Below are 23,585 nucleotides of genomic sequence, written 5' to 3' on the forward strand. Positions count from 1 at the left end.
CATTGTGGTGATTCTTGAATTTTAAGATGGGACTGCCTTATTTCAAATGCCACTTACTCAGTGGACCTGTCCTGCAGTTTTTAAAATATTGATTTTTTTTTTTTTTTAGTATTGCATTTATATTTTCAGGGTTAAAGGTTGTAATTAGATGTTACTGTTATATAATGTTACATCTCTTTGATATAAGAAAGAGTTGCATTGGACTGAGTTTGTAATTTTATCATTTCATGTATCATTTCTGTCTATAGCTCTCATCGTTGTATAAAAACCCATTTTTCAGTTTGCTAAGTATATTGGCTCAGGAACAAGATACCCTGTAAAGTCACATGTCTCTTAATAGACTACTTTTATATTCATTTACATCAATTGTGGCTTTTCTGAACATGGATTTATACCAGAATTTTATTTTTGCCCCATAAATGTTTCCAGAAGCCACCTCTAAGGTACAGACTGAAGGTCTAAAATCCACTCGCTGGTGTGAAACTGATGAGCTATTCACAGAAGCGACTTGATCAGAGTAAAGACTAGTGAAATGAGTGTAGAAAATTATTCTCAAAATAATGCCTGTCAATAATTGGCACCTAGATTTCTCACTAATTATTGATGTATTAAAAGGGGGAATGTATGAAGTGTTTGCATACACAACAAAAGAGTTCTTTATATTTAGAAACTTTAAATTTATTTATATATTTTATATGTAATAAATCGTTCCAAATGAATCCATGCTGCCTATATACAGCCACTCTGTGCAATATCTTTGGTATATGTATGTGAACAACCCTTTCTATCTGGATCATTGTATAAGATATATTATTAAGTGAGACTTTTGGACATGTATAGTCAGTTGGTAAAGTGCTATAATTTTTAAATTACTTAATTTAAGCTATAATAATCAACTGAAATGGATTTTTTTTACTGTGTTATGTCCAAATGAAGATTTCAATCTATTTTACCTCTATCATAAAAAAGGAGAGTTATATCTTTATTAGGCTACCTTAAGAAGTCTATATGACCCTATTTTAACTTATATTTTAAAATAACTGAAATGGGTAAAATGACAGGTATATATAAGCCATTGTAAGGAATGAGTCTAATAGGTTGGGTTTTATAATGAATGAGCTGTTTTTCTGCAAATTACTGAAAAATGCCCATTTATAGCACGCTAATACTGTGAATCAAAAGGGATATATAGAAATTTGATTAAAATTAAGGTTGTACAAAATGGAATACCTTTCCTCAGTAAGAAATTGAAGGAAATGACTTGAAGCCACCATCACTACTCTAATGTGCCTTTGTGTCTTATAGTTTCGAGTTATTTCTTTTCTAATCAATGCATTATATCTATGTATTCTTTTTTTTTTTACAGTTCAGCAGAAGAGCAGTTTCATTGGCAGTCACAAGGTAATGCATATCTTACTGATGAATACTTACACTTCTACATGTATCTCTCTACTATTAATTTTCTCGTGAATTTTCGAAAGAAACATGTAAGTAGCAGGAAAACACCATGATAGTTAAAATTAAATGAAGTTGTTGTGATAGCTCACAGCTTACCAAGAATTAAGTTCTCTTAATTCTAGTAACTCATTGTTCTTCAAGGGCATGTAGAGTTGGCTGACCTTGGCTTTAATGCTGGTTGGCCAAGAATTACAATGTGATATCTAATGAGAACCTCATAGAGGTAATATAGGACATTTTCAAATATGAAATGATAAACTAAAACCTTAATATGAATGTATCATGTGTTTGTTCATCACTTTAAAATATTTTATTTCAGATGGTCAAAAAGATATCGAAGATGAACTTACAACAGGTCTTGAGCTGGTAGACTCCTGTATTAGATCGCTACAGGAATCAGGAATACTTGACCCACAGGACTATGCCACAGGTGAAAGTAAGTCCAATGGCAGAAGACAGTAAAAATTTAGGTGTTTTAGCTCGTTGTCTTTTTGTAAGATAATTGATAGTATGAGCCATGTCTAATTAGAATTTCAAGATATGCTTGTTTTGTTCTTTTCACTCTACCCTCATCTATTTCCTTTCCACCTTACTTCCACCCTAACTCATACTAGATTATGAATTTTCTCAAGTCAATCATTGGTGTCTAGGTTTCACTCTAATTACTGACATGCTAGTGACTCTCATCAATTCTTTGATATAGCCTTTCCAACATCTAGACTAGCCTATTTTTTAAACTCACCACTATTTTTTTTTAAATCAACACAGTGTTTGCTTTAAAATACAGTATCAATACTTTTCTCATACAGGTTATTTTTGGTAGAGATTGTTAAAAGCAGCAATTCATAACAAAATAGAAAAAAATTGATGTACTGCATACAATGTTTTGCTACTATGCAAGAGTATCATGCTATAACTCTTTACATTTCTATAGTTAACTACCTTGCATTGCTATATTAATTTCAATAGAATATTTAAAGATTAATTTATCTCCACCTAATTATATATTTTTCACCCAGAGTCATTGTAGCTTAGGAATTAAACTGTTAGGAGAAATGAGCCTGTTTTTAATAAATCATAAAATTCTCTTGACTTATTTTAATAAAATTCTACAAAAAGCTAAAAATTAAACCATTAAAATGCACATTACCCTGTAATTTCTACATCAAAAATCAGTGAAGTATTTTATTCCTTAGTTTAAAAAATAAAATTTCATCCAATACCCATTAAGATTTGCCATATAAAAGGAAGACATAAGAATCAGATAGCATACTGATCTTAAAAGTCATTTAATTTACATATTAGCTCATTTTCTCCATAATCTTTATATTACCATTACTCTTAGGATAACATCATTGTGAATATCCATATTTAAATCCATATGCATCCCTTCAATTAAATTCCAAAAGTAAGATGCATGATCGGTATTATCCTTGTTTTCTGTGTTTCATATTTAAGAATGTATAATTATCACCACCTCTCACCTACAGTCATTAAATTTGTTTCTCTTGTAAAAACAGTTGCAGTTAGAATACATTTAATTAATATTTGAGATACATGCATTCACCATTAAGAGTAGGAAAGCAGAGATAGAATAATGTGTCTTGTGGGGGAAGGGAGAAATGAGAGTAGCTATCTCATTTTTAATATAATAATCAAGTACTGTATTTGATTATGAGTTTAGGAGAATATGTTCCCTTTAATCAACAGGAAGTACAGAAAAAAATGGAATGAAAGTAAAATAAGAGGTAAACAAATTAAAATAGAAAGGATAAGTCAAGTATGTCAATCTTATTTTACGTGTAAGCATGTTGAATTCTCTGAAAAAAATAAAAATTCAAATTTGTCATAAACAAAGATGAAGTAGTTTTGTTGTTTATAAGAAAAACACTTATATTAATGGAACACATGTTGAAATTAAAAGAATAGTCAAAGTAGTGCCAACAAATATAATAAATGCTGAGAGTGAATGCGGAATAATAATGTGAGATAAAGTAAAATTTAATGCAGAAGTACTTAACAGGGTCAAAGAGGGGAGTTATGTCACAAAACTCTTAATTTGTGAAGATTGGGTAATCTCACACTAAAATGTCTTATATATGCATGCACATAGCGTCTGGTTAGTAAATGAAATTAAAGAAATTGATGAAAAATATTAATGTAGACATTTCTATGCTCATTTCTCAAAATCAGAATAGTAGAAGAAAAAGCCACAAAATATTGGAATAAAAAATTAACAAATTAATGTATTAAAGAAGTTTTACTCATTGAATTATAGTATATATGTTATATATGTCCAAGAAAAATTTACAAGAATTGGCAAGCTACTGGAATATAAAAGCAATTATAAAAATTTAAAAGTGTAGAAGCCCATATTCTTTGGTAAGTACCCACCAAAATTACAAGCAAATAATAAAACTGTAAACAAAATGTAATGATATTAAAACTAAGAAACATACTTCTAAATATTTACTGAATCGAAATAGAAGCAAAAAAGAAAATTACATACTATTTAGAAAGCAAATAAAACAGCAATAATTTATATTAAAAAACAGAAAAGTATGGGGAAAAGTTCATTCTGAAGAAATCTTAGGTTCATTATAAAAAATAAAAAACAAAATTAAAAATTTATTTTAGGAAAATCTTAAAAAGAGACTAATTAATAGAAACTAGAAAGATGGAAATGATAAAGTATTACAGAGATAAAGTAATATAAAATAACATAGCAAAAATGATAAATAAAGGCCAGAAGAGGTAAATAATTAAAAATAGAAGGGATAAATATATATACTTTTTTAAAAACTAGAAACCATATAATGATACTGAACTTTCTTAGTTGAGAAACTCTGCTACACACAAGGAAAATGGAAATAATTTTTAGTGTTTGCTTTTTTTGGCCTGTAATATATATTCAAAAATTGCCTACAAATTATGTATCTTTAGTATAGGAAAGTTAAATGCTCCAGTAAAGTTTTTCCAAATATATTGGTAACTGCCAAATTTTTATTTTTCAGAAAGATTAGTCACTTTATATTATTGTACACCGAATTATCTTATTGAAAACTCCTCGAATTTTAGTTGCATCCTGCATCCTGCTTTGAAGAGATGAAAAGAAAAATAACAAAGTAAACAAAAAGAAGCAGGTGATGAAAGTTCTACCCAAACATTTTATGCCAAAGGATTCTGAACAACAGTGAAATAGGGACTATTTCTCACACCTTAAGAAACATTTGCCCTTAACATTTTCAGAGCCATTTTGGGACCAAAGTAACTGAGTCAAACTTAGGAAAAGTACTTTAACATATTGGGTAGATAACTCTCATTTGGGGGATCAATATTGCTAATTGTAAGGGTTCAGAAGATCATAAAATTAGAATCTCAATTGCTCTGTGTATTTGTATTAGTTAGGTCCCAGATGGGATGTAGCTTGTACTCAAGAGTTTAACTGAAGATAATTTAATTAAGGGACTATAAACAAAGGAGTGAGCAAAAGGTAGGGAACACACAGTGCATGTTGAGGTGCTCAGGGGTAACAACAGACAGACTCTCTTTTCCACCCTTAGACCTGAAGCAAAATGGAGAGGAACTCATACCACCAGAGTCAAGCAACATGGAGGGAATAAATGTCTGTGTCTCTTTCTCCTCCTGCTCTGGATCTCCTTCCTCTGCCTCCCATTGGCCAAACTAAACCAGACGCGGAAGGGCGAGGCACCCTGGTCTATGCGGGGGGATGAGCAGAGAATAAACACGGAGAGCTGTGAGCACAGCATTCTCCTAGATCATAGAACAACAATCTACCATGTTTGCGTCCTTGATTTAGAAACTTAGCAAAATAGGTATGTAGTGACTCTGACACATTTCATCCAATTAGGGAAAGCCCATCAGATTCTGCTAGGCCCTTGTGATTATTCAATCAATGGATTCATTAGCTAGAACAGCCATGAACTAGCTAATGCTAAATTGGACCTGGCACCCTGCCCTTGAGAACCAGACTCTTAATCCACACTCAAAAGGGACTAAAACAACACTAAATACTGTCTAAATCCAGCTTGAAAAAATGAAGATGGAAAGCAATCTCAGTCTCTAAGTACAGAGTAATTAATTTGTTGTATTTAAAGTTTTTTACTATTTTTGTCTTTTCAAGGTCTGAGTAAAATAAAAATTGAATCATACTAACCCCGACTTCTTGATCCTAAAGCAAGCAGTAACTGCTCTATTATGCTGACTTGATAGTGTCATACATTTACCAACATTTCCCAACATTTGGTATTTTTTAAAAGTACCACCCTAAACAGTTTGTAAATCACATGTATAACCTTTGCCATCCTGCCACTTTTTTGTGACTGCTGGCTGTGTAATTTCAATTCTAACAAATACGTGTCACTGAGTCACTGGGAGAATTACTTCAGAGATTGCTGTTGCTTTACTGAAACAAAACAAACAAAACAAAAAACAATTCATGACAGAAACTTGGGGCCATTAGGCTTCCCAAATAAATGAATAGTTTGGCTTAAACTACCTTGAACCAAGTACTTTATTTAATCCATGCATCCTTAAAGATATAATTTTAGAAATAAGGATGATTATATCTTAGCCAATAATTAACAAAAGTGCTGTTAGTCAAAATCAGAAACAGAAACAACAGGACTGGTGAAAATAACTCATATGTTTAACCAAAGATTGTTTAAATAGTATATCTTGACATAGTAATTATTTTGTTGCATATTAACAAATAAAAAATCTATGACATTGTAGAAAATGTTATCATTCAGTTGGAAGAAAATTTTAGTAACTAATATATTCTGAATGTTATGGTAAAAAGGTGTGTGTTATCTTACTCTGAGTTTTCAAATCGGAATATATTCAAAAATCAGGAATCAATCATATAGGTTAACATTCTCAGCAGTAGAATCCATATAAGAGAATCATATATAGTTTGACAGAGGTGAATATATTATTTGTATTGATTTATAGTCTATCATTTTCTTTTAATTACAGTGAATATACTTAATTCACAAGAGAATCTTTGAGAAATCAAGTTATTAAAATACTATAAAATATAACCCCATATATTCGCATGCAATAATAATACTAATAAAGGTTAGAAGAATCCTTGTGAAGATTTTCTAATTCCTGGTAGGTATGACATCAAAAGATATAGTAGTAGTCTTAAGAATACAAAGTTTTCATTAAAAGAGACAGTCATCTATTCATCATTGAATGATAAATCTATTCATCAAGTTGACTTAACACAGGAAAATTTTGGTTTGTTTGTTTTGCTTTCTATTACAATGGAAATGAAGTCCTCTGATAGACCCCATAAGATGGATCCCATTCCAGACTCTGAAGAACCCACACCCTAAAAATGCATCCATTTCAGTTAGTTAAGCTCTTCGTCAGAGTGTTCGTTCCCTGTAAAATCACTTTATCATATGCTGGTTGGTCCAAGTTATTTTTATTTTTATTTTTTGAGTTGGAGTCTCACTCCTTTGCCCAGGCTGGAGTATAGTGGCATACTCATGGCCACCCCAATATCAACCTGCTGGGCTCCAGAGATCCTTCCATCTCAGCCTTCCGAGTAGCTGGAACCACAGCCGCGCACGCTACGATGCCCGGCTATTTTTATTTTATTGTAGAGATGAGATCTCTCCAAGTTGCCCAGTCTGGTCTTGAACCCATGGGCTCAAGCAATCCACTTGCCTCGGCCTCACAAAGTGTTGGGATTACAGGCTAAGCCACCGAGCCCGACCCAAGTTTTTAAAATACAAACAAAGCAGTCTCCATTCCAGAAGTTTGCCATGGTATTAAGGTCCACAGTTGTCTGATGCTATTGTGTGCGTCCATTTGATTCCTTTTGAGATTGATTTACGCTTGCTTCCCCCATTACCTCTGGCGTATGGAGCTAATGGGAAGTTACTAGTGGCAAAAATGGAAGGTAGGAGCAAAAGCTAAGAGAAAACACACAGGTGACTCAGAGGGAATAATAAAATCCTGCAGGAAGTTATAATTATCTTTCCTTCCAGATAGTATCTCTATGTGTTTTTCAGCAAATGTTGTTTCTTTTTCTTAGATTTCCTTCTAGCACTAGGTGTTTAAGAAGCAGGTTAAACCTTCTCCAAAGAGGTTACCTGCTCAGAGGCAAACCTAAGAAATTGAAGAGATAGACAAAGGCATCAATTAGAAAGAGCTCTTTATCCATTCCCTAAACAGAGAAAGCAATGTGAACTCGTTAAACACGCCATTCTCGCCTGGGTTGTCACAAATTTGGGGATCAAGCACAAAATGTACAACCTGGTGGAAATTATCCTGGTTTTGATCATCAAGATGTTCTAGGTCCCCAAAACACAAATATGAGGATCCAATAAAAGCTGGTTAAAGTGAGGACTGTATCACAGCTGGCATAGGTGTGAGAAAAAGCAAAGCGACTGCAAGTCCCCGAGAGAAAACCTTAGAATAAGCAGACTTTTCCCCAGGAGGCAGTGGAGGGAGAGGGCTCTCCAGGGGATACCTTAGGGAGATGGCTTGTGGGATGCCACCAAAAGCTAAACCACATTAATACTGACACTGTTCAAACAACAAAAGTCACTTCAGTAACAACCGATGTAACCAATTCTTAGTGTACTGGGTTTTCATTATGGCAGTATAGGCACAGATTGGTGTGCTTGTCATTTGTTTTGTTGAATAGTTGATGTATTAATCACTTATTAACAGCAGGCACAAAGAGTTACTGTCCTTGTGGCATATACAGTCTAGTCAGAAAAGGCTGAAATCAACCTTCGAAATATTGTAAGGCCAGGTGGATAATGGCTTTGAGGACAGACAAAGCCAGGTAGAGAACAGAGCAGAGCTGCTTTTCTCAAAGTGTATTCAGGAATTCTGGGAGTCCCAAAGGCCCCTGCAGGGGACCTTAAAAATCAAATGGCCTTTACAATAATACTGAGGGAGATTTGCTTCTTCTCACATGAATGTTTGGTGGAGTTTTTCAGAGACTACATGACACATGATGGCACCATTGCTCTGACAGTTTGGGGAACGTGTGTTGCATTTTCTTCTGTGTGACACATTTCCAGTAAATAGCATTATATAGAACCCATATAAACTAAAGTAATTTATGCTGATATCCTCACATTACTTGTGAGAAGACATGTAATCAGAAACCTGAATAAAATGAACAGGCAAACTGTGCAGATATCTGGGGAAGGGTCTGTGATTTGGGGAAAATTAGTAACTGGTTCTTTAAGCTAGCATAATCACAGACATAAAAGATAGTGTTTTCCAGATTTAGCTTTAAGTTTTGTTTTCTTAGAAACTGATTTGTATTAATTTTCTATTTCTTTTCACAATTATTGATGAAAACTATGAATATTTCTTCTTTAGACTTTTAATGTATAAATATATAGTATTTATTTTTGTACTACATTAATTTTTAATACTAAATAATCTAAAGACACTTAATAAGATTATAGTTGGAAACTGGAGTGAACAACAAAAAAATACCATTCTATGATTTTAATGCGCATACTCCTATGCACAATAAAATTATTTAGTTATGCATTCTAAACTAAGGTTACCCATCAGAGAATTATTTTTTGTGATACATGTCAGTTTGCTTATTTTTTCCATTGTACACAGAGATGTAAAGAAATTGAATGAGTTACTCTTTAGTATGTTCTCTTGACCAATGTTAATTTGTCTATCCATAATAGTCAAACTTGAAAAAGCATACTAATTAAGCCAGTAACGTTGGTTGAGTCTCAATCAGTTTAAAAACTAAATGGGTACTTCTCTATTCCTGGGGCCATTAATGTTTTAATTTTCACATAAAGCATGACACGTTGAAAGCAACTGACCAACTCAAATAGATTTCCTGGAGATAAAGGCTTAGAAATGAAATTTAAAAACACACCTTCCCATAGCACAAGCTCATCAACTCTAAGCTTCCTTGCATAACAAGCCCCTTGGGCTTTCTTCCTCAGTTCATTTTTAGAATGGTAGCTAGGTTGAGCTACTATTTTCAGGGAACTTCCTCATAGGAACTCTTCCAAACGAGCTTTCTAAGTTGCTAATGAAGATCAGGAGAAAACAACCACTTTATCATCAGTAGCTACCTCTTATTCTAAGTAAGTTTGCAAATTGACAAGTTCTTCCAGAACCCATAAAGATGAAACTGCTGCTATAAATGAAACTGATTCATTGTGCAGTTTAAACAAAGTCAGTATTTTTATTCTGCAGTGTTAATTTGTAGTTACGTATGATTAAAGTGCTCTGAACCAATTTAAAACAGTTCAGTGATCTTAGAAATAATCAACAATGTTTCTTATTGATTTTTGTAATCTAGGGGAGCCCTTTTACATAATTTCCTACACTTATTTCTTGTATTCTTACCTAATATTTTCTATTAAAAAAATCTGCCCTTTCTCTTTATTTGATGTTGCTCTAACAATTTACTCTCATTTAAAATAAAAGAATACTTACCCTTCCAGTTGTTCTTAATCTTCCACAAAGATATGATAATAAGAGACTGTATGAATACAGATTTCCTGTCAGATATGGTATGATTATTTTTCATGATCTACGTAAAAGTGATTTTTAAATCATTTTGGAAAAAATGTATTCAGCCTAAGAGTAAATAAAGAAAATTTCTGTACTTTTTTTTATAAACATAAGTTTAGACAAAGCATCTACTGTGTGAGGTGTCTAGCTCTGAATTTGTCCATTTCAGTTTGTGTGTTTACTATTCTTTTGATTATCCTGACTTAACAACCTCACAAAACATTCCTTGTGTTCCTGTTCAAGACACTGCTCAGTCCTATTAACTTTTTCTTTCAGTACCTTCTTGTTAATGGTAAAATAATACTCTGAAATTAAATTGATAAATTCTACCCCATAGAGGCCTTCTCTTGTCCTTGTGGCTTCAGCTTCTGTTACTGATGACTTTGATAGCTACACCTCTGCCCTAAAATTGCATGACAGACAATCAAAATTTGATCTTGGAAATTACTGAAGACCTAAAAAGGTTGCTTTTCAGGTTCTATTTCAGCCAATATGAAAATTAAGCCCAAATTTCCTCCCACCTACATCAGTTCCCACTACGACCTCAAACTCTGCAATTGTTGAGTCTCCAAGACACTTCTTCCACAATTGTTGAGTCTCCAAGACACTTCTTCCACAATTGTTGAGTCTCCAAGGCACTTCTTCTACCAAACATTCCCTTGGGAGTGCCACAGGATGGGAGTTTCTGCTTTTCCATACTCATTTATTTAGTATTTGTCATGTTCTGGGACAGATGCTTCCCTAAAGCAGATCAGAATCAGCACCTCCCCGTAAATCACCTTCCAACTGTAGAAACAGCAGATGTGCCCCTGCTTATCAGCGATGGTGGTTTGCTGGGAAGAACTCACTCTATACTCCAGGAAACTCCCACACACCCACGGAAGTGTGGATGGTATTATCCTTAAGTTATTGAGTCATTTTTTTTATCCTCCTTCTCATCTTCTCCACTTAGTCATGAGGTCCTGATGAGTGTTTCCTCTAAAATGTCTGTTAAATGTGCACCTTCCTCTCCATTTCTGCCCCACCCCATTAATATTTTCTCAAGTACTGCAGGTTTTCTTTTTCGGCTGTTGGAGCAATTCCTCCTGGTTGTTAAGTGTCTCTTATCCTTAAACACAGCATTTCATTGCTGTCACCCTTAAATGTTCAAAATTCCTGCTTTCATCCAGTTACCCTCCTTCCCAATAACCCGATGCTGTGTAATACTGTGCACCTTTCTCTGTTAAAGAAGTAATTCTTCAGAGTCTGATCTGTTTAGAGTGTTAGGGTAGGGACAGGGATAGTTTTCTCTGTACAATCAGATATCAGGGCAGGCTACATGGAGGAGGTAGCATTTAAATGGGACTTTAAGTTTGAGAATGACCTTTGAGGTTGATGGAGAAAGGAATTTCAGGATGAAGGAAGAAGGAGAACTTTCTCTTAGTGCCAAAAAGCTTCTCATCTCTTAGCTCTTACACTAGGTATTTATGTTTATTACAAGCAGGTCATTTTAACGAACTATACCTTGAATGTTTTGTTTGTAAACTGAAAGCTCACAGGGTGTTGAAAGAAAATATTCCTTTTTTTGGGGGGTGGGTAGGACAATTCTGCAGTAAGCCAGGACAAAAAAAACTTAATTGGGCATTTTATTCTTATTAGACAGGTAACCATACAAGAAAATTAGATGATAATAACTAATATTCATATTGCATTTTATATTTTTCCAAGTATTTTCACATCAATTATCTTATTGGGTGCTCAAATGTGGGGAGACTAAAATGAATAGGGATAGAATCATGAAGTGTGGTTAAGAATACACCCACTCCAAAACCAGAATGCTGTCATTTTCATCCCGAACCTTCCACTGACTGAGAGGTCTCAGATAGTGAAATCTTCAGTTCCCTCAGGATGGCAGTACCGTCCTCACAGGATGTTATTAAAATGCAAAGAGTTGATAGATGTAAACTGCTCAGGACAGTTCCTGGAACTTAATAAGTACTCAGTAATTAGTTGATCTTATTATCACCATCATCCTCATCTTCATCATCATCATTATCTGATCTGTGACTATGTAAATAGAAAAGTGACCTAAAACCCAGGTCTGCTGACTTCTAGTCCTGGATTTTTTTCCCCCCAATGGACACTCCATTAGTATACTTGTGACTTAAATAATGACTTGGTAATGCCATATTGAAGGCCTCTGGCCTCTTCTGTATTATTACAAAGTATGTACTTTAATTAAGATCTGCTGTACTCTAGGGCAGCTGTTCAGCTAAAGAAGGCAAGAATTAGCAACTCCAGCTACAGTCTCATTAAATCTGTACAAACCAAAGTACACACAATCATGAAAACTCTACAATATCTGGTTCATTTGTTCAGAAGAGCCTGACTTATATGGTAGTGTCTAGCTGACATGACCTATACATAGGTCTGAAGTTTTATGCAGACAATTAACATTTCAACCTCTACATCTGCTGAAGTTGACTTCGTCATACTAATAGTCAATGGCAAGCTTCTCTTAGCCAACACCTGGAATCTGTGGTTCACTGGAAAAGTTTCATAATCTGAGGCATGAAGATTTCTCCTGCAAACAAATGGAGTTCTATTTATGGAAGACTTTTTCAACCTTAGAATATTGTATGTGTATATGTATGACTTAGAGAAATGATGCTTTGATGTTAAACAACAACTCTTAGTAGTGATAGAAGATGAAGATCTGAGTCTCACCCTCATATTGCCAAGTGCATGACACTGGCCGATCGTTTGACCTCTCTCTGCCTCTGTTTCTACTTCAAGGAATAATGAAGATACAGTTTTGCCCACAGGTTGCTATGTGGTCTCTAACCAATCTATATATTTGAAAACATCTTGACATGTTGGTAGTTTACCCGAGATCCTTTGCATCATGTGTCTTCTTAGGACTAAAGGCATCAACTTTGTAGTTCCCATGGAATTTCTCCCCATATCCAGTTGGGACTAGTGGTTTTTGATGGGACCAAGGACAGAAGACTGTCTTAAACATGACCAGTCTATTAAGAAATGGTTTCACCTCCTCTTCCTGGCCCGCAAGGACAAGTCATTTTGAGCAGACTCTTAGGCTCAGTTTTGAAGACTGTCCCATCTTGGAGAAGGTCCTGAATAGTCCAAGAAGCTACCATGATCCCTTAGGTCAATGTCCTAAGCCACTGTGTGGCTTCTGCTTTCTGTGGCCAAGAACATTATGATCCACTGTTGTTCATAGTTCAAGTTTCTGCTGGAGCAACCCCATTGCACTAAAGACAGTGTTCCATTTCTGTAGGTGGAATTTTAGGGCCCATCCTCTTCTTCTGGAGCCCCATCTCCAGGCCACAGACTCCATGTCCTCAGCACTGCAACCTGGTTTTAGCTCTAGCCCAAACAAGACTTGATGTAAAGTCAGAAGTTCTGGAGAAAAATAGAATTTACAGGCCAAAACTGTCAGTGTTTTTTAAACGTTTGGCAAATATATATTTTCTGCTTCAATGCACAGTAATGTGAATAAAATGAATTGAAAGTTAGTTATGTGTAAATTTTACTTCGATTATAAAGTAATTAAGAATTCTCTTATAATTTTAACCTTTTTCATATTTTCATTTGTCTGTGCTCTCTAAAACTGTAATGAACAAACAATGCTGTTTCGAAACCTAGTGAACAATGGGAAAAAAAATCATTCTACAATATGCACATGATTTTGGCTATTGTCCTGTTTTGTCCTTGCCAGGTGATGTGTCAGTGTTGTAATATTATGATATATTGCTCATTGTTGCAATTACTTTTGTCAGAGTACATCCAGGTTTCAGTACTTGAGATGTATGAACACAGTAATGAGATAATCTTGGTTTGTTTTCTTTGAGTATTGATCAAATACATGACATTATATACAAGATGAGCAGATTTGATTACCCCATGATATATATTCAGGGAGCATGTGAATCATGTTTTTAATTGAAATTCTTTTGAAAAGAGACTTTAGATTGCCACCTAAAGACCCTGCACAAGCAGGACTTACAGGTTTCTTCAGATAATTGTATGAATCCAATTCTTACAATTATCTGAAGAATAATTCAGAATATACAAAATTATTTGACTTGTTAACTATATGCCCAGGAAAGTTCATTAGAGCAAAATCACACAATCTCTTGGAAAGGCAAATAATGAAGACATGCAATTATTTTGCTTTATAGATTATGTTAAACTATTTACACGAAATTAATGGTTGTATTGATTTATTTATCTCTTGATATTTTCAAAAGTCTGCACCCTATGGTTGTGTCTGCTTTACCTCCATTGCCCTTCAGACGCATTATCATGGGGGACAAGAGTGTGGCCAGTGCAGGCCATTATGCCCAGGTAGACTGTCCTAAAAAGAAATAGCCCAAGGAAGCCTCAGTAGGCAGCCACGCATGGTCACGTAGGATGGTGACCACCACCTAGAAAACGCCTTTGCTTTTCCACCATAGTTCACTCTCCTCTATTAAAATGTGACCTTCAGTGGGGCCCAAGGGTACAGCCCCTGGCCATGACTATTACTGTCCTCCAAGTGCCTGCCCCCTTCTGCTTCTCCTTATGTCTTGTCTCCATTTGCCCCATCCCCATCAGAGTCCTCTCCTTTTCCTTCCAAAGGTTCTCCCCTATCTCAGCCTGCCTTTCGCCTGGACCGTAGACACCACCTCTTGACTCTGTTGGGTCTGACAGCTTCTCTAGCAGCATGAGGACAACATGTTCCTGGCATCTAGAATGAAACTCTGCATGCATCTCCCCACGGAGCCGTTGTCTCTCCGATGATTAGGCCTATAACACCGGCAGTGCAGATTAAATGATTTTTTTTCTTTTTTGCAGTCTGTTGGAAACTTCATCATCTGGTATATACTGTTTTCTCGGGACTATGTTTTCTAAATTAAAAGCAAAAGGATTACAATTGTACTTTTGTTATGCCCTTCATGATGAAGTTGGGACTGGATAGAAACACTTTTATTTCCTTAGTTAGCTTTTTTCCAGAAACGGTACAGATTCTAACATACCAGCCTTGTACTGGTTAGTTGGCTTCTTATTCAATGTCCACTGATGAAAAATTATCTTCATATTGTTTAGAAGTTTATCAGAGAATCAAAGGGAAGGGAAAAAATATTAAACAACAAAGGTTATGTGAACTAATGCTATTCAAAAGAGGATGCATTAACTTAATGCAAAAGTGGCCCATGTCGTGTTAAATCTAGGGTCTCATTCAAAATATAAAACCATATTCCATTCTTAAAGAGAAAGAAATAGGAAACTTGACATTTTCTCACACCTACTATAAATGATGCTATTGTCTAAAACAACCAAAGAGAGGGATCAAGAATGGTTAAATGGTTATACTACAATCTGTCTGTATCATAGTACCCTCCATCACAAAAGAAGTGACTTAGTACAGTGGTACAAAGAAACAGGAGAAAATGTGTTTTGTCAGGTCTCTGTCCCCAACATACTCAGCCTACCACAGACCCCCTCTGTAACACACACAGTGGAAAATAGCAAGTACATTGACACTCCTCTATACTTCTTTTAATCCCCAAAGTGACTATTACATTTAATTAATTTTTTCTTAGAAAGAAATAGGAACGCTCTTGAAAGAATTCCATCTAAATAGAATGTAGAAAAAGAAGCCACAATTTCATGTGCAAAGTATAATTAAATTATAAGGCTAGGACCTGATTCTCCACCTCTTGTAATATCAGCCCCATTGGTGGCACTTGTTTAAACACTGTGACTTCTTTTTGTTCTCTTGCTGTGCATTGCTGTGATGGCAAAGGTAACTAGTCATCAGAGATTATACGAGATAAGGATGAATTCCACCTTGCACAAAGAGCTATTAATATTTTAAATACTGTCTACCCTTCAGGCATTGAGGAATGACATCACTATTTATACAATAGAGTTCGCCAGTGATTGGAAGGTTTTGAGTGTTTTAGCATCTCGGCCATTCAGTGGAAAATATAATTATATTAACGTAATTAACAGGTACAAAAGGTAGACTTTGACATTATTTAAAATGTTTCTGATATTTCTGATCCCAAAATAACTACTGGATTAACTAACTCGTCTCATAAGAAATGTGTCTATGTAGGTCAGGATGAGATCATTTGAAAAATCTACTCCTTTGAGAACTTTTGAACCACCAAAAAAAGAAAAAAAAGAAAAATCTCATTTGAGAGCTGGAGTTGAATTATATGGTCATTTCAGTTCTCAGAATTCAAAGCGTAGATGGCTGGAATCATGTGCATGTGATAATTCTAGGCTACCCTCAATAAATAATACATGTCATTTCTGCTTCACTGAGACTGTCACTGACTGCTCTAAATGACTTTCAATGCAGGGCCCAGCCTGCTCTCCCAGAGTGCACTTCAGCTCAATTCCAAACCTGAAGGGTCTTTCCAGTATCCGGCCAGCTACCATAGCAACCAGACCCTGGCCCTGGGGGAAACCACCCCTTCACAGCTCCCAGCCCGAGGCACGCAAGCCCGAGCTGCGGGCCAGAGCTTCAGCCAGGTAGGTACCCACTGTTGCATTGTATCGGTGAACTGCACGGGAACAGCTGGGGAACGGGTGCGAGAGGGACGCGGGGATCCAGCCTGCCTTTGGGTAGGCGTGTCCCACAACTTACAGAGGATGCCCCTGGGTGCTGTGAATGCAGGAAAGGAAGAATAAAAATATGATTATAGAGTAACACTGAGTGATAAACACGTTTTCTTTAGGAATATCTGTGAGTTGCTCATGCTTTATCTGTCTCGTATATATCTATCTGTGTGACTATATGAATGTATATCCAGTTACTCTGTGTCTATATGTGTTATAAATATGACATATGCTCTGAGTTTGTGAGTACACCTGAAAAAAATACCGAGTATTTTGTCTTCTAAATAAAAGGCATGCAGCTACTCTTTAGGATTAATCATGTAAGGAAACATAGTACAAATGTGTAATCAGGTATACAGAACTATTCTGAAAATAATGGTAATGAGCTTAGGAATAGTTATACTTTGTCAAGTCTGATTTCTAAACATTCCTTTAATTGTTTATTTAAGGCATGCACTTATTATAGTTTTATTGCACAAATTAATTAGTTGCAGTTGGAACTAACTCTTGGTAAAGAAGCAGCTACTAACCAGGAAATGACTTTTTTCAAGAAAGAAGTAAATGTTTATATATATATATATATATATATATATGCAAACACACATACAGACACACATATATGTTATGTATGCAGAGAGAGAAAGGGAGAGAGAGGAAGAGTGCTGATATTTTGGTTTTTATAATTTGGGGATGCAAGATATATTTGATCATCCCTTCTGACTTAATATTATCAGAGGGCAATCCCTTTTTTAAAGCAAATTTAAGCTCCTTTTCAACAACATAAGGCCCTTTTAATCTTTGTGCTTTTGCTTCTGAAATGAAGAACTAACAACCCTCAAACATCCTTTCAGCTGACGAGGTTAGTTTCATCCCTTACGCATTTATGGGGCACTACCTCTGCCAAGAGCCCTTCCTCTGCCCAAGGTGCTACCCACCCCTGGCTTCTGTAACCCACAAGCCCATATCTGTCACTAATTTATGGTTATTGTTCATCCATGTGTCTTGTCTTTCCAACTGAACTGAAAGCTACTTGAGGGCAAGGCCTCTTTCATCTTTGTGTCAGTGACACCAGCAGGCTGCCTGGCCCCAAGAAATGAATGCAGGGAGGCGAGACGCAAGGAGAGTTAAAACAGAAAGTACAGGCACCATAAATCTCATGTATGTGACATTGACACTATTGAAACATAAGCTGAAAAGTTTAATTGCATTTTATTTTTTGTTTGTTTGTTTGTTTTTTGAATTGGAGTCTCACTCGGTTGCCCAGACTGGAGTGCAGTGGCCGCTCCCGGCCACCCCACCGCAGCCTCGACCTGCTGGGCTCCAGCGATCCTTCGGCCTCAGCCTTCCAAGTAGCTGGAATTACAGGCATGCGCTACCACGCCCAGCTGATTTTTTGATTTATTGTAGAGATGAGGTCTCGCTGCCCAGGCGGGTCTCGAACCCGCGGGCTCAGGCAATCTACTCACCTCAGCCTCCCAAAGGCGCAGGATGACAGGCTGAGCCACCGAGCCCAGCTATTTAATTGCATTTTAAATATCCAAATTAAATTATTGTCTCAACAATATTTAAAAAATACGATTACTTTCTTTAAACAATATTTAAAAATACGATTACTTTCTTTAAACTGTTTCTTTAAACAGTGGCTTTGTAAGTTTTACCTTCTCATGATGCTGAGCTATAGGAATAGGGATGAAAGGAGGTCATAAAGCATTCCACTGAGATGAAGAACCTGTCCCTCAGTGCACATTAAAAATCTGCTTTAAGTTCAATCGGAAAAGGTTGCTAAGTTGTAAAGACATCAAAGCTATGTATTTGAAGTCATCAGAGTTATAGTTTGGAGACATTAATTAATGTGAAAGGTCAGACCTGGGAGGCCAAGGAAGGAGGATTGCTTGAGGTAAGAAGTTAGATCCGTGTGGTCAATATAGCGAGACTGCATTTCTGCCACACACACACACACAAAATTAAAATTAGTTGGGTGTGGTGGCAGGTACCTACAGTCCCAGCTACTCAAGAAACTGAGATGGGAGAAGTACTTGAGCCCAGGAATCTGAGGTTGCAGTGAGCTGTGATTATACCATTGCATTCCAGCCTGGGCAATAGAGCAAGACCCTGTCTCTTAAAAAAGTGAATATTCAATGATATAACAAGTGTGAGGCAAGTATTACTGGTATACTCATTTAACTGGCAGATGGATAGGGTGAACAGGTCTGAATATTCAAACTAGGAATTAAATGTTCTAATGTGCTCTACAAACAGAATGGAGACCACTGTTGAGTATCTGAACCCTTATTTATTGAGCTCAGTGGCAGATCCTGGTTGCATGATTTACTGCAGCCGTGTATTGCTCAAGTATGAAAGACATGTTTTATTGAATACCTTATAGGACCTGTCGCTTCAGTGTAACGTTAGAGAAATGTTGACTATGTAAACCAGAATTTTAACTCTGCATTTAGCTTTATACCTTTGAAAGCAGGGAGGCCACATCTCATTTCAATCATATCTCCATTGTTCAGATCAGCTTTGGAATCTCCATTCGGGTGGTTTTTCAAAGCCTGTGATATATTCTTCACAATATTCTGAGCAGCGTTGAATCTCATTTCTTCAAGGCTAGGTTAATTTCTAGAATATCCCGTAGTTGTAAAGTACCACCAGGATTAGTAAAATTCAAGTTATGGTTAACGAGTGTCAGGCCAAGTGAGAAAGGTCAATCATTAGCACAAAAACATTCCATTTTATTTTTTTGTTTAAAATATGCATAATCTAAAATAAAGCAAATAGTTTTCTATCTGGCTTGTAAATCATGACTGAATACAATTTGAAAGGAGTGCCATAAGTGCTCAAAGATTCTGATTTCAGTTTTTTAGGAACTCTGGTTTATATACATCATAAATGTTCTTTCAGTGATCATCACCAGCATCTGCAACAGGCCCTAGTGTTGAGTACATAAGCTGCACCGTCCCATAGCATCAGTCCAAAAAATAGAACCACAAGTCACAAAAACTGCCAGAAAATATTAGTTTTCTGGTATAACCCTAACTAAAAGCCTTGAAGGTTGTTCTCCTCAGACTCTAGGATGAGTTTATGGGGCAGGTTCAGAAGAAAGAGCATGCACTGCCCTTTCCATCAGACCCCAAGGACATTCCAGAAAGTGACAAGAGCCACTGTATGGTCTCTCTTTTCCCAGCCCCCAGCCTTCTGCTCAGCTGTGCTGCGAGCTCCCACCCCAGCCTCTAAACAGGCTGTGTAGCTCACCCCTGCTCTGCTCCCTTCTTCCTCTGGGTCATCCTCCACCTTTGTGTCAGCTCTCATGAGGTACCCTAATCAAAACAGCACTGCTCTTTCAGTTTTATTTGTATATCTCTGGCTTATTCTTTGATGCATTCAAGATGTTTATTGTGTGCCCATTGATGCCATGTGCCTACATGTTTGGGGTAGAGGAGTGAAGAAAATAGGACCCCAGCCCTGGAGGGGCTTATATTCTAGCAGAGGAAGGGGGGCCCAGAAGATCAACACCACACATAAGTAAGTGGCACACTGTAGTAGAAAGAATGGTGTCTATGGGAAGGAAATGGACACGGAATAGGGTAAGCAGGAACCAAAGTGTAGGGTGGGGTGCACATGTATCTCGAGGAGATGTTTGGGCACAAAAGAAGAAGAAGGAGGGAACTACATGGCTTTCTGGGGGCAGCAGATGCATGCCCCCTGAGTGGCATGCCGACAGAGGAGCAAAGAGGCCAGGGCGGCAGGAGCAGAGTGCAGGAGCTGAGAGGTGATGGGAGACATGTCGGTCATTGTGATGAAGCCCACCTTGTTCTCAGAGGGAAGCAGGGAGCCAGTAGGAACCTTTGAGCAGAGAAACAACATGATCTGCCTTGTGTGGTAAAAGCATCATTCTGTCACATCGTGTGTCATATCCTATAGTTAGTTGCATCTATGTTTCTTCCCCTAAGGTCACCGTGCTCAAGAGTGGGAACCATGCAAAATTAATCTTCATATCCCTTTCACTGGCCCAGGGCTCACCAATTCCCATCAGGTTCTGCCAACACCAGCCTGATGTCTTATAATTACACTGCTTGGGTCTGTGGGTGAGTTAGAGGATAGAGAAGTTTGTTCTCTTCCTGGCGCTGTTGCTTCCACGCACCTTTCCATGAGATTGTGGGAAATGCTAACTCTAAAACTTCTGGCGAAGAGAAGCTACTCTAAAAATGTTGTTTTCTCCCCCATGTCCAAACATAAGATAGTCTCACCAAGCATTTCAAAGAAACAAACAATGCAAGAAATATGAAAGAATACATCTGTAGACAGAGCCCTGGGAAAGGATCCATGAGTCTCAAGATATTAAAACCCTTTGCATGTTCTCCTGGAGGATTGAGGGATGTGCGTGATGGTAATCCTATGGAAATGGCCCATTTGCTGCAGGAAATTGAGAACTGTGTGATCGTTCTCTAAAATAAAACTGAACAGTGGTGGGAATTCTAGAAAAGCAGTAATCTTTTTGAGAAGCAAAACTGCTATTTTTTATCTGACCTATCTATTGAATGTTGTACTGGCTTTTATGTCTTAAAAGTCCTCATTCACGCTATATCATAATTATAAATGCACCATCTGCTCGCTTCTTCCTGAGGCCGATGTGTTTGTTGCATTTGGAACATTGCTTATTGGTGCATGCTCACGTCAGGTAGATGTGAAGGACAAGGGCATGAGAGCTCAAGTTCTCTATAAAAACCTGGTGTGTTGAGTGTCGGATGGGACGTGTTGTGGAGACAGTATGACAGTGCTCCAGTCTGCTTCGTTATGAGAAAAGGTGTCCTTAGGTAAAGCTTGCAGAGAAAAGTCACCAGTGAACTTGCAAAACACAAAAATTGCAGAAATACTTGTAACATAAATGTATACGTTATGCAACATTTAGAAGAGAATTCATGTAGGCTTACATATTTTCCTTGGTAGACTTATTGTAAATCCCTACCCCTTGATTCACTTTAAAGTCTCCCTCCTTCATTTTCTTTTTCCAGTATATTTTGTCTGACTTTGATAATGGAAATATTTCTTAATCCAGGGAGGGCGTGTATGTGTTTTGCTCTTCTGAGCAAATATTTGGGCTATTAAAGATACATTAAATGAACCCCTTGCTGAAATGAATATTTAGGTACTATTTTTGGCCAATGCTCATGTAGGTTTTAGAAAAGAATTACCATCAAGAAATTCCTCCTCAGGTATTCTTAAGATACATTTATATATTTATGCTACTGTTTTACCGTTTTCTTCTCTATTTTCGTTCCACTGGTAGACCACAGAAATAGCCCTATAAAATACTTCTTAGAATATTTATTGATAATGATCGTAATCAAACTTTCATCAAAAGAAGGTCAAGGGACAAGACAAATCAGTCCCCAAGGTTGCAAAAATCCATGCCACCATGTTTGTACTTTTGACTTAGGGGCTTTAAGAAAATGAATCTATTGCCACTTGGCAGGGACAACATATTGTTGCAAATTTCCTCTCTGTTTTACTTTCTCTACCCTCCCCCATAATTTTTGGACCCTTGGGCAAAGAGAAAGCAGTGAGAGTGGGCTCTATTATTATTTCCAAGGTTATTGTTGCTCTTATGGTCCTTCTTTACTGAGATCTTCCCTTTTGTAGAAAGGAATTTCTTCCAAGTATCTTAAAGTTTAAATTACTTAAGTTTAATTTGCTCTGGGCACCACCTTTCAATGTTAGTGGGACATCAACAGCAGGTAAACCCAGCCCTCCTTTCCTCACTGACAGCTACAATCCCAGCAGTGATGACGTCAGTAAAGATGTATGAACTGTGCATAGAAGCTGTCTCTTCTCTTCATGTCACATATTAGTTTTTACCGAAACCAGTACTCGGCAAGATAAGTGCCAGACAAGGCCCTTGATGATTTTGTTTGGCTATTTCCAAAATCAAACCTTTCTCACAGTACCAGGATTTTCTTCCATTGAAATTAAAGAGTGGCATTTCTTTTTTTTTTTTTTTAATTTCCAAAAATTGCAAGTTTACTGGTGGAGCTTAGGCTGGGACTGGGTGTCTGACGATATCTGCCAAAGTAATCTTTTTTTTTTTTAAGTTGGAGTCTCACTCTGTCGCCCAGGCTGGGAGTGCAATGGCACGCTTACAGTCACCACTGCCTCAACTTGCTGAACTGAGGCAATCCTTCTGCCTCAGCCTTCCAAGTAGCTGAAACCAGAGTAATATTTAAGGGCCGAACTTGGCTTGGAACCAGGTTTCCCACTGATACCACATATTAGGAATTATAAAATCTATCCTTTGAAATGTGGCATTGCTCTGGGATGCAGACTGACCTCTCTGACAACTACTTCCAGTCCTTTGGGGCTGTTGCGAGTCTTTCATTTACTTATTTATATTATTGAATTTTTTTTTTTTTTTTTTGAGTTGGAGTCTCACTCTGTCACAGATTGGAGTGCAGTAGCCGCTCCCGGTCATTGCAGCCTCAACCTGCTGGGCTCCGGTGATCCTTCCGCCTCAGCCTTCCAAGTAGCTAAATTTTTTTAGAAACAAGATTTCACTCTGTTGCTTAGGCTGGAGTGCAATGACAAGATCATGCCTCGCCGCAGCTTCCAACTCCTGGGCTCAAGCGATCCTCCTGAGTCAGCCTCCTGAGTAGCTGGGACTATAGACATGTGCCACCACACCAGGCTAATTTTTTGTAGAGACGAGGTCTCACTTTGCTGCCCAGACTGGTGTCGAACTCCTGGGCTTAAAAGATCCTCCCATTTTCACCTCCCAAAGTGCTAGGATTCCAGGTATGAGCCACTGCACCCAGCCTCTTTTCTTTTTTTTAAGTTTAATTTAACTTTAGTGGGTACATGTGCAGGTTAGTTTCATGGGTATATTGCATAAGGTGAGGTTTGGGTTTTTATTAATCTCATTGCCCAAAAAGTGAGCATGGCACCCAATAAGTAGTTTTCACCCCTTG

At 37.0% G+C, this 23,585-nt stretch overlaps 1 protein-coding gene across 3 annotated transcripts in view; it reads left to right on the forward strand.

The window, feature by feature from the left end:
- The window catches only part of CTNND2 (catenin delta 2), a 981,613-nt gene that overhangs the window by 496,204 nt on the left and 461,824 nt on the right, over positions 1 to 23,585 (forward strand). For 2 of the 3 annotated variants that reach the window (XM_021711379.1, XM_021711380.1), the window contains 2 exons: positions 1,367 to 1,401; positions 1,778 to 1,894. In XM_021711379.1, the coding sequence (XP_021567054.1) occupies positions 1,367 to 1,401; positions 1,778 to 1,894 (152 nt within the window). Of the gene's footprint in view, positions 1 to 1,366; positions 1,402 to 1,777; positions 1,895 to 16,363; positions 16,537 to 23,585 lie in introns of all 3 variants that reach the window. The other variant, XM_021711381.1, reaches the window with a different exon arrangement.

This window comes from Carlito syrichta, unplaced genomic scaffold (genome assembly GCF_000164805.1).
Source record: "Carlito syrichta isolate Samal-C Ts95f unplaced genomic scaffold, Tarsius_syrichta-2.0.1 Scaffold302126, whole genome shotgun sequence".
Lineage (NCBI taxonomy): Eukaryota > Metazoa > Chordata > Mammalia > Primates > Tarsiidae > Carlito > Carlito syrichta.